Source organism: Sturnira hondurensis, unplaced genomic scaffold (genome assembly GCF_014824575.4).
Source record: "Sturnira hondurensis isolate 20B ecotype Veracruz unplaced genomic scaffold, ASM1482457v3 Scaffold0022201, whole genome shotgun sequence".
Classification (NCBI taxonomy): domain Eukaryota; kingdom Metazoa; phylum Chordata; class Mammalia; order Chiroptera; family Phyllostomidae; genus Sturnira; species Sturnira hondurensis.
In genome coordinates this window covers 11,203,441-11,215,334 of record NW_028094832.1, presented here as the reverse complement: position 1 = coordinate 11,215,334, position 11,894 = coordinate 11,203,441, and the positions used below count along the sequence as shown (strand labels likewise).

The 11,894-nt window shown below is 42.0% G+C and overlaps 2 protein-coding genes across 8 annotated transcripts in view; both read left to right on the top strand.

Annotated features, from left to right (window-relative positions):
* The first annotated feature begins 3,446 nt into the window (after positions 1–3,446).
* Positions 3,447–9,510, top strand: CKS2 (CDC28 protein kinase regulatory subunit 2). Its single transcript, XM_037034804.1, has 3 exons — positions 3,447–3,648; positions 7,557–7,684; positions 9,183–9,510. Exons 1-3 carry the CDS (start codon positions 3,590–3,592, stop codon positions 9,233–9,235), a joined length of 240 nt encoding a protein of 79 aa, XP_036890699.1. The 5' UTR covers positions 3,447–3,589; the 3' UTR covers positions 9,236–9,510.
* A 1,555-nt stretch (positions 9,511–11,065) lies between these two features.
* SECISBP2 (SECIS binding protein 2) overlaps positions 11,066–11,894 on the top strand; it is a 43,297-nt gene continuing 42,468 nt past the window's right edge. For all 7 annotated transcript variants that reach the window (XM_037034727.1, XM_037034726.1, XM_037034729.1 and 4 more), the window contains exon 1: positions 11,066–11,204. In XM_037034727.1, coding sequence (XP_036890622.1) covers positions 11,169–11,204 — 36 coding nt within the window. In that variant the 5' untranslated portion in view covers positions 11,066–11,168. The remainder of the gene's footprint in view (positions 11,205–11,894) is intronic.

Sequence of the window (11,894 nt, the reverse complement as noted above, 5' to 3'; positions counted from 1 at the left end):
CTGGTGAGAGGGGCAGAGCCAGCAGTTGGAGCAGGGTCGAGCAGGAGGGATCCTGCGACCCAGGCGACCCAAGCAACCCAGGCACGTGGGCAGTTGGGGTGGCATCGAGGACCCAGTGAGATTGCGGGGCAGGCTGAACACGGTTGCACATTCGTGCGCGCAGATAAACCCAGCAAAGGAGGGAGCAGTGAGACAGCGGCGGGAGGAGGCAGAAGGGACCGCCATTGCTTTCCTTTGGCCCCGCCTCCACATGCAGCATCACAACCCAGTGACTGAGTTGCCCCGCCCTGGTGAACACCTAGGGCTCCACTCCTCATACGTAACAGGCACAAACAGTCCAAAATATGGCTCAAGAAGAACTCAAAGCCCCAGAGCCAATAACTCTAAGCGACCAGGAAATAGCGAACCTCTCAGATGCACAGTTCAAAACACTGGTGATCAGGATGCTCAGAACTGGCAGAACTGGTTGATTATAGTCACAAATTAGAGGAACATATGAAGACTAAACTAATTGAAGTGAAGGGAAATGCACAGGAAACCAACAGTGGTGGAAAGGAAACTGGGACTCAAATCAAGGGAGTGAACCTGAAGGAAGGACGAAACATCCAACCAGAAAAGAATAAAGAAACACAAATTCAAAAAAATGAATTGAGCGCGGGCCTGTGAACCAGACAATCGCGGTTCGATTCCCAGTCAGGGCACATGCTTGGGTTGCAGGCCAGTTTCCGGCAGGAGCCAGTTCCCTGCAGGGGATGTACGAGAAGCAACCATACATTGATGTTTCCTTCTTCTCTCCTTCCCTTCCCCTCTAAAGATAGATAAATAAAAAATTAAAAAAATGAGGAGAGGCTTAGGAACCTCCAGGACATCTTTAAACGTTCCAACATCCGAATTATAGAGGTACCAGAAGGGGAAAAGAAACAGCCACGAGTGGAAAACTTATTTGAACAAATAATAAAGGAGAACTTCCCCAGTCTGACAAAGGAAACAGACTTCCAGGAAATCCAGGAAGCTCAGAGAGTCCCAAAGAAGTTGGACCCAAGAAGGAACACACCAAGACTCATCATAATTACATTGCCCAAGATTAAAATGAAGGAGAGAATCCTAGAAGCAGAGAGAGAGAAGGGGACAGTCATCTACAAAGGAGTTCCCATGTGACTGTCAGAGGATTTCTCAAAAGAGACCTTACAGGCAAGAAGGTGTAGAGAATAAGTAGCATAGACAGTAGGTAGAAAATAGATAGGGGGAGGGCAAGAATAGTAGGGGAAATATACAATCTAATGAACTTAAGACACGTGGTCATAAACTAAAGGGGGGGAATGGTGGGGGAGGAGGTGTGCAGGGTGGAGGAGAATGAAGGCGGGGAATAGAACAACAACTGTAATGGTATAATCAATAAAATATATTTAAAAAATAAATTTTATGTTTTGTAAGTGAAGTCTGGTGGGACAAGAGAGCTCGCACTGATGGATGGGAGACTCAGTTTACATGAAGCCTTGCCTCCTACTGTTTCCCAGGTGGGTTCTCAGCATGGGGCTTCAACCATCTGGTTCCTGACCCCTAGCCCAGTCTGCCCCTCAGATTTTCCCTATGTCTTATCCCTGCCACCATCAAGGATCTGGGGATGGGGAGTGTTGGCATGCATGCCCCATGAAGTTAAATTAAAAAAAAGAAACAAAACAAGATTACAGAAAAAGCAAAGTAAATAACAGCACAACAAAGCAATCACTCAAAACCAGGTTGGGGAGTGACTCATTTAAAAAGACAACTGTTAATCAGAATCAATCTAAAACAGGTGTCACTTTTTAAAAATTTTCTTGAGGTGTACACCATAAAGACAGAGATAGACACAAAGTATCATTTGTGACTAAATGATATTTTACTTTAGATCTCTTTAAGAATATTCTAGCAAAAAAGAGGGGAACAGATGAAACAAGAAGGGCAATATATTTGTTGCTGAATTAAATAACTGGTACACCCAAGTTAATTCTACTATTTCACTTTTATGTGTGCAAATTTTCCACAATTCCAAAATCTCTGTAAAAATACATCTCCTAGGAAGCTTTTCTTTCCCAGCTTCTGCCAGAAAGTTAGTGATTTCCCTAATCATCTCCCTTAACAGTTTATTTACATCTTTACCATCACAGTACACAACCACATCCGATTATTTAGGCATACATTATTACATATTACTTTAAATTTAGTGCTCATCTGCAAAGGACTCTGCTATGTTGTGGGTACAGAGTGGTGAACAAGAGACATGCCCTCTACCCTGGATTATTGAGATATGCAACAGCACAGTGGGAGGCCAGGCAGTCGCAGCAAAGCCCGGTGGTCGGGGTTGGAAACCCGAAGGATGCAAGGAGGTAGAGGAATGGGGAAAGCGGGACCTCCGGAGTGCAAGGTATAAGGAAGCCCTTTCAGAACACTTAAAGTTAAAGGTCCACCTGGTGTTGGAGAGCTGCAGGGCCCATCTACAATCTCATCAGCACGGTGCGGCAACTAACACTGAATCAGGCTCTGTTACTACAAAAATAACATGCTCATCTGGGGGAATATGAAAAATACTAAAGACAATTTTTAATTGTCACCTAAAAGAACCAGCATATATCTCGGCATTTTCCCCCCAGCAACTTTATTTAGAGTTCAATACTAGGAGCCAAAAGAACGTTTAAAAACCACTTTTAATCCCAGTATTTAACAGTGTCATTTTTAGGAGTCTTTTTATACTTTCCCACTTAGAAAACACGCATATACATGCGTACCCACAGGGTAGTTATCCGAGTGTGCGCACGGAGTGAGAACACAGGTTTTACCTAAAGTCGGGCCTCCCGGGATAGGCCCAGGACTCGCCAACCAAGCAGCACCTTGTCTGACTTCTGAAACGTTCCATGGAGCTCAACCTCAACTTCTCCGCGTCCCTATTCCCCAAACCAGGCCTCGTCCTCTCACCCTTCCCAATCCTGGACTTGCCGCAGCGTAACGTAGCCCGCTCGCTTTCCCCACCTCCCACAGACTTGAGACGCGAACGCCAGCCCAGGGACAGGGATTCGGGCCTGCCAGTAAGCTGCCGCGGGGCGTGTAGCCCCGCCCAGGTCTCGCCAAATCCCACAATCTCTCACAGGTCCTGCAGGTTCGTCGGCCTAACGGTTCTACAGACCTGGAACGTTCGAAACTCCTACGCACGCGCTTTGCGACCTTTAACGTCTCGACTTCGCCCTTAGAAGTGACGCTCCTACCTCCTGGAAGCGCTCCACCTCCACGCCCTGCCAATCATCCACTTCTTCCCTCCGGCAACCTCGCAACAGGCTTCTGAGTGGCTGATCTTGGTAGTGAACAATGCGGAGGAGCGCTGACAATAGGTTGGAAGCTGGCCCCGCCTTCCCGCAGTTTGCGTAAAAGATGATTGGTCAGTTTCTCCTTCCAATCAACGGCGGGCTGTCGGATTCAAACCGAGATTGTTCGACCAGTTGTCGGTTAGTCGCAGTCGAGTCGTTATCTCGTTCAGACGCGGAAGGTAGTTGCGTGGGGTTGAGTCCATTCTTTCTGCCCCATCGCTCCCTCTTTGCGTCTTTCACCTTCTGGCAGGATGGCCCACAAACAGATCTACTACTCAGACAAATACTTCGACGAGCACTACGAATACCGGTGAGCGGCTTCAGGCGGGCTCCTTCATCCGGGCGGCCGGGGTTCTGATGGTACCGGAAGTCAGGCCAGGTGGTTGCGGGTAGTTGGAGTAGGATTCCTATCGAGATCCAGGCTGTCGAGATAGAAGCGCGTCGGGAACCGTCGGAGCTGGAACATTCCCTTCTCGCTTCTGCGGGCCTGTCCGGCCCCCGCTCTTTGTTCCTTTTGTGAAAAGGCTGAGGCAGGAGCGGGGTTGGGGCCGCTTCTGAGTTGCTGCTTTAGAGGGAACGGGCGGAAGGGCAGCAGTAGACCTTGGTTTTCAGCCACAGTCGTGTCGGCCCTCTGGGTTGAACAGTGGCGGACAGCCGGCGGCGAGAGCCCGCCTCCTCCACTGGTGCCACGGTTCCCGAGAATCGCGAACTAATTAGCATTATTGCAGTCATTATCAGGTGGAAGGTAGGAAGGTGATTTTAGCTTGTTAACGTGAACAGTTTTTGTTCTTGTTGTTTCGACGTTAGTGATACTAAAATCGACCTAGAAGGGGAATCCCCGAAAACTTGGCATATTGACTGGGATTTGAAAATTTGGGGGGATGATCTTCGTAGCCTTTTGTGCGTTAACTATGATGACCAAGGGCATTATTGAAAGGGGTTCCTTTCCAGATCAAATGGAGAATTTGAGAGGACTACCGACGTTTTTTTTTTTCTGCTAGTGCATACTGGCCAAGTAATCTTCGCTTTGAGGACTTTTTGGCCTTGGCATCGTGATGTGATGCACTAGAACAAACATGCTGAAATTAATCTTTAAAGTTAGCAACTCGTGGGAGGGAAGAAATACGTTATTTATTGGTCTTATTGTCTGAAGACTTACTTGGGGCGTGGCTTCAAAGACCGGTTTGACCCTGGCCGTCCTCCTCCTGGGTGGTGCCTGGAGAGCTTGATTCTGAAGTCAGGTAGTAACCTTGTTTTCTATATGCTGCTCTTTGAAGTTATATTTCTAAGAATGTTATTTGAGGAAGAAAGAATATGAAGTTTGGTGTGTGTCTCTAGTTGTGTTGGAAATCTGTATTCTCAGAAGAAAAGCAGGGCTTTAGAGATTAGTAATACATTGTTTTATACTACAATCAGAAAAATACGTTTTTCTGGGTCTGAATTTGAAGTCGATCATTTTTTAAGCACGGTAAGTACGAAGTACACAGCCTGGATGTTGTAATATGTTGGAATAACGTTCAATTATGTGATGTCGACCAATAGACAATATTGGTTGACATTGGGGATAGACAATGGACAGAATGTAGACCGTATTCTCTCTAAAACCTGGGGAAAAAATTAATTCTGAAACATCGGTCTATACAAATTAAGACACTATTCGGGAGTAGTTTCATTTTTTAGTTTTAACAAACCAACAATCATTGATGAGCACTAGGTAAGTAGACTGTGCTATCAAAATTTTAGCCAAATTTAGTTAGTAGTTTGTGTTTATTATGTATAGGAAAAAATCCTGATATATTTAAAGTGATATATTTCTAATCCATTATTAATTTAAAATGATGGTCCTTCTTAGCCAAGCCACTTACCTTTGTACAATAGAAACAGAACAGTAATTAATCTTTAGAGCTGTTTTAGAGGCATATCAGTTGTTGATAATAAAAGCAGAGAGGTGTGATTCTAGGGAAGTTTGTATATGGCAGTGCAGCATGTGATGTGAACTTCAAAAGGGTTTATTTTTTTGCCATTGCTATTATGTACATCTTAGATTTTTTGTGTATGTGTAAATGCAAACTTAATTTTCTATTCCCTTTATTTACACTTAGGTTCTTAAAAACTTAGTTCTTTAAAATAGCACCTGGAACAACTATTATAGGATGTGTAGATTTAAATTTATAAAAACTGTAAATTAGTATTTTAAAAATCTTAATCCACAGCTTCTGTTGGGCCCTCCTAATCACATCTAGTAGCTCCTTTGTTGTTTATGTTTGTCTTTACCTTCTCCATGACAAGCCCATGTACTGAAATAAAAATTGAGTTTTGGAAATAATTACTCCTACACATAGCTAGATAGTATCTCCATGCAATGAAATACAGGTATAATTTCTATGTGAACTTGAAGCAACTTACAAATTTTTCCTTTATAATCACGTCTCAATGATAAGCCTGTTTCCATGGTTTCTGGAAAAGTTAGGGGTTGTGACTTCTATCAGAATAACATGTTGATACATTTATGTAAATACACATAAATAAGGATAGATCTAATTATAATTAGCATTACAGTTCTTTTTGAGACTAATTAACAACGTGATAGAAGATAACAATCGAACTGATTGTTCTGTTATTTCAGAACCTTAAAAGTAGTTGTTAAAGCAGCATTTTAAGAATGAATGAGGTAGCTGATAAGTGTTGCTAAGATTCACCATGTAGTTCATGGGAATTGGAGAAATTTTAACCAACGATGACAGTAAGCATATGACTTGACTTTATGGCAGTCTAGCTACATAATACAGTCGCGCCAAGGCTGTATTATGAACAAAAATTTTGTTCTTCAAATAATTTGAAATTGGTACTTAACTAACCAGCCACAGACTAGGTTGATACATCATCATACATCAGTCTTATGATGGGTTAAGGGTTTACTTTTCCTAGAAAGTGTGCCAGAAAGTAACCAGATTGCGCCTTTCTCACCCCTAGCCAACTGATTCACAAATACAGATATCCTATATTAGTAAAATAAAGTTTGGTTGGTGGTTATGGATGACTGTGTCAAACGAATACTGATAACTGGAAATGGTGCTAGGAACTGATTTTCTTTAATGAAGATCTTTGTATTGTAATTAAATAAGAAGGGGTGGTGCAGATTTGTGTTTGAGAATTTAACAAAGCTACAGTTTTATGTGTTCTTCACATTGAAGAATATTACATGCCTTCCTAAAAAAAGTTTTGGATATATAGGTCAATTAACTTATTAGAAAACTGAAGGTTGCAAGATAGATGTGTATATGTGATTAGTGTTTTTTACTTTTGATTCTGAACAAAGTATAAAGCAACTTCTGGAGTATACAAGGATTTGATTATGCTACAAATCTAAAATGTTAAGTAATAGGAAAACCCAAATTAACTATTAACAAATGAGTATTTTTTTTCTCCTTTATGTAAAAGGCTCCACGAGGCTGGATTGACAGCGCCACAACCAGGGACCATCCTCAATTTATAATATTTTCTGTGTTCTTATATATGGCTTCTCTAGCTTCCTAATCAGGTTAATCTTCATAATCAACAGGAAAGAGATAAAAGAATTGGGCATATTCTTTCCTTTTGCAGACATTTTCCATAAATTACCTATTTTGTGCTTATATCCCATTGCCCAGGATTTAGTCACATGGCCACACATAGTCTGGATATTTTTTGGGTAATTGTGTGTCCAAATTAGTTTTTTTTTTTAACTTTTTTATTTTATTTTCAGAGAGAGGGAGAGAAACATCACTGTGTGGTTGCCTCTCATGTGTCCCCCACTGGGAACTGGCCTGCAACCCAGGCATGTGCCCTCACTGGGAATCGAACTGCCATCCTTTGGTTCACAGGCCCACGCTCAATCCACTGAACTACACCAGCCAGGGCTCCAAATTAGTTTTGAACATTCAGACAACTTGTAAGCCCTCTGGTGGGAAAAGAAGTTAATCCTAAATGAATGCCTTCTGGTTTTGGTCTGCATATCCTTCCCTAATTTGAACATAGGCCATTAAAAATCAGAATTGAAGGTAGTTCAGATTGTAGTTCTCAAGACTGATGCCAATTGACACAATATGCCAGTTGCTTTAAAGAACTTTGAGGACAAAAAACCTCAAATTTTGAGTATCCTAAAGATGTGTCAAGTGATCACAATGGTAGAAGGCATATTTGCACAAAGCACTAATGCTTGGCTGTGTCTTTCAACAGGCATGTCATGTTACCCAGAGAACTTTCCAAACAAGTACCCAAAACCCATCTGATGTCTGAAGAGGAGTGGAGGAGACTTGGTGTCCAACAGAGTCTAGGATGGGTTCATTACATGATTCATGAGCCAGGTAAGTTTTCTATTTGGGAAAGCATTAACTGAATTAGAATAGTAGCTGTTGTGGTTGTTGAAAATTTTTTAGTAAAGCTGACATTCAGTGATATTTTAAAGTAACTGATAGTTTTGACTACTTTTGAATGACTTGATTCTTTTCCTCTCTAGAGAGGGTTCCAATTTTACAATAAATAAAATACCACACGAGTGAAAATAAGGCATTTTTCTCTCATGCAAAAATTGAGTAAGAAATTAGGCTATTCTTCTTTTGAAAAATTGTGTCAATGTTATTCATCTTATTTTACTGTAAACATATTCAGTATTCTGTTATCCCTTCTTTGGAAACCTAAGAACTTATTTAAAGACAACTTAAGTGTCCTTAAATTTTATGTAGGGAAGCCTAGATCCGGTGTGTGGCTGTTGGTTGGGTGTCCTCCTGTGGAAGGTCGCCGGTTCCATTTTTGGTCAGGGTTTTGGTCCATGCCTAGGTTGCAGGAGATTAATTGTAGATTAACTGTAGATTCCTTCTCTCACTTCTCTGATGTTTCTTTCCCTCTTTCTCCCTTCTCCTGTCTATAAATAAATAGGTTATTTTTTTCAAGTTTATGTACAGAAACTTATGCAATTTGAAGTGATTTGTCTTTTAGCCTTCTATTAAAGGGAAATTGTATGTGAGATTAAATAGATGAAATGGCCAGTGAATTTAAATGTGCTGCCTTTGTTATATATTATGAATGTGTAAGTGGTATTTACCAGTTTCCCAGATTAACTAAACTGTAAACTAAAACTTTGTGGGGTTTAATTCTACTTATGGGTTATATCAGTAAATCTAAAGTCAAGAAGTTAAGATGTAAAATGCTTTGAACAAAGTTTGAAGTTGTTCATACTACAGAAGTTGTGTTAGGTGGGCCTAAAGCTATCTTGTTTTCCACTCCTGGTAAGGAAAAGCAGCAGTAGCAATATCAATAACTCTTTTAAGAATCACAACTAGGCATGTAAGTATGTTAGAGATCAAGAGGTGTTCTCCAGACAATACAAAAGCAACGGAGGAGAACGTAATTGTAGATTCCTAGGCCACCTCCTCACAATGAAATAATGTACTGGGGTAGATCCCAGTACATTACATAAGCTGGTGGTTTTTGAATGAGCTGTCAGTGTCTTTACCCCACAGAGATAACTATTCTCCTTATTTATTTATCTGTTTGTTTGTTTATACTGGAATTGAGATTCTAAAAGTAGAAACCATTCTCCCCAAAGTAGCTTTTGTGCTTACCATCCCTTTTCTCTAGGGTGGGTAAAACTAAAACACATGGGAAATACTCTCAATATCAGGCTGTTTTCTTCTGTTTACTGTTGACTGACTTTTAAGCAAAGTTTTCAGATACCTCAGTAAGTAACACTAGTTGACAGTAGGTTTATTTTACTTTATTTTGGTTCAGCTGAGAATTCTTTGAATTTTGAGTGAAAAGTAACCATATTATATTAAAATGATATAAAACATTTTCTTTCCACAGAACCACATATTCTTCTCTTTAGACGACCTCTTCCAAAAGAGCAACAAAAATGAAGAATATCTGGGAATCGTCAATTAAATCTTTTTCAAATTTAATGTATATGTGTATATAAGGTAGTATTCAGTGAATACTTGAAAAAATGTACAAATCATTCATCCATACCTGTGCATGAGCTGTATTCTTCACAGCAACAGAGCTCAGTTAAATGCAACTGCAAGTAGGTTACTGTAAGATGTTTAAAATTTCTTCTAGTTAACTCTTAATGTAAGTGCCTGTTTGACTTTACATGTTACTTTTGTTAAATAAAGTTTGTATGTTGCATTTATCACTGTGTGAAGTTATTAAAGTTTATTTAAAGTTAATTCATGATTAGAAGTTTTTGGATGATTTCAGTTTGATGATTTTGGCCCTGAGCAAATAATTAAAGGGATTTAAAACAGCTTGGTGTGATGAGGTTAATTTACTTATGAAGAAACCAAGAACCAGGGATAAATTCACTAGAGCTAATTGTTTAGGGCCTTCATTTGAAGAGGAAGGAACCCAACTTAATACTCTGAGCTGCTTCCACTTAACTGCTACATCTATTGGCCTTGGAAGAAACCACTTAACCCTGTTTCTCTCTTTGCCAGGTGGAGATGTTTCCTATAAAATACAACAGCATTTTTTAAAGTTTGAAAGCACTGTAAAACCCCTTCATGCCATAGGTATTTTATTTTGAGTCTGTAAAGTTGCCTTTTTTAGCTGCCAGGGTAATATTTTAAAGATAATGCAGTCTATCTTTACTGGTATGCTGGAGATTCCTTTAAAAATAAGCTTATGGTAAACAAGACTGCAATTAGGTGGTCCTCTGTATGTCCTCCTTTAGAAAGGGGTGCCTTTACACAAGTACCATAAAGACTGAAGGAACCTAGAACTGCCTTAGGGGACCCATCAGTTAGAGGTCTAAGCTAGCAAGTCAACAGACGACAGAATTGCTGAGTAACCTTTATTGCATTTAGGGCAGACCAAACAATACCTGAGAGGTTATGGGGATGGCCCCCTCCACGACCTCCAGCACTGATTACTGTCGCCAAACCCTGCATCTCTCCAAGCTCTGGAGGTTTGACTGTGCAGACATGTTTAACCACACAGAAATCTGAAGAAATAGAGCTACCTGCATTTTTCCTGCTTGAAATACTGTACTTGGTAGTTACTCAATCCCTCTCCGTGCAAGGTACAGGTTTCCTAGAGTTAACCCTTAAGCCTAGGATTTTGAGTCTAATCAATTTCTACGAGTCAAATAACCTACCTTGGCAGCAACCTTAAATAATTCCTACATCTTCCTCCCAGCTCCAGTGCAAATCAGGAGTTTCTCTTGTCCTCCCCGCAACTTCCCTCACCTCCACGTGACCCTTGACCCGTGTCCATTTTTCACCCTACTTAACTCCCTTCTGGATGGCATTGTTCCCTCCTGGAAAATCAGACTACTATTTTTATCTCTCTCCCTTTCCCAGCACCCTTCCTAACAGTTAACAGCTAGTTGGTGAAAACAAGGCAATTTTGGAATTCTTTTCTGTGGTTACTTCCAAAGTGCTTTAAGTTCCTGAAGTTAGGACACCAAGTCTTGGTGATTTTCTAGGTCTAGAACTTGGCGGTATGCACTTCTAAGTCCCCAACCTATCACACTCCCACCCCGCTACAGGTCCCACTACCCTGTGTGGACTCTCATTCGGGTCTGGTCCTCCCTCATCCCGAGTGCTACTCATTGCCTTTGCCAAAAGAGGAAGGTATGCAGGAGCCGCCCACCTTCCGGGGTGGAGCTTGAACTACCGCAGCCGAGGCGGCTGGCACTCCCTACCGGGAACAGGGCGGGCCGGCGCGTTTCTGTGACGCACTTCCTGGCGTCCGCTCGGAAAGCGGAACAGTGATGAGGAGGAGTGCTTCGCTCCTGTTCAGCCGGGGGCGGCTTTTGCCTTTCTAGGCCAGGCCGCCTCCCATCTGCGGGCAATGGCGTCAGAGGGGCCTCGGCAGCCCGCGGGCGAGGTGAGGACCGTGGCTCTGGGCATCCTTGATAATCGAGGGGTGCGGACGGGATTGGGTCGGCGCGGGAGGGGCGGTCAGGTTCTCCAACCCCGGCATCCACATCGCCCACTGCTGAGTGGGATGAGGAAGGACGCCGTCGAGGGGACACTGCCCATTTCCCCGCGGGAAGGCTGCGCCGCACTGGCTCCCCGCCTTTGTGGCCAGGAGTGGTTCAAGTAGCGCTGGCTCAAGTATTTTGAAGCGAGAATCTCCGCTAGGCGTGCTCAGCGTAACCACTAGATGGAGCCCATGCATTTGCATGGATTGTCTTTCAAACGCGTCAAACACCTCGCTTAAGAGTTGTCAGTGAAAGTAAATCTCTCGACACCTAAGAACCAAAATCTACTTTACAACTTAAATATTCCAAGGGTTTATGGCGATAGGTTTTCTAGCAAAACTTTTGCTTTTTAGCAAACCTGTTAGTGGTTCATTGAGTGAAAATAAAGTAGTTTGTTTAACTCTTATGAGAAATTCAGTGTAAATAGACTTATGCCATGTGTTTTGTGCTACAGGTAACGTTTGATTACCCACAGTGCTATGATGCTGGCTTATCCCTAGGTACAGCTGAGAGAGATAAAATACCCGTTACCAGCTAAAGCTAAGGAACCGTCAGTTGTGGTCCTATGTATCTGGTTTGAATTTTACTTGCAG

What these genes read in the sequence shown, in the direction of transcription:
- CKS2 (XM_037034804.1), top strand. Translation starts at nt 3,590, where the DNA reads ATGGCCCACAAACAGATCTACTACTCAGACAAATACTTCGACGAGCAC. An exon ending in GACGAGCACTACGAATACCG is followed by an intron (nt 3,649 to 7,556) that starts GTGAGCGGCTTC and finishes GTCTTTCAACAG; the next exon opens with GCATGTCATGTTACCCAGAG. An exon ending in TTACATGATTCATGAGCCAG is followed by an intron (nt 7,685 to 9,182) that starts GTAAGTTTTCTA and finishes TTCTTTCCACAG; the next exon opens with AACCACATATTCTTCTCTTT.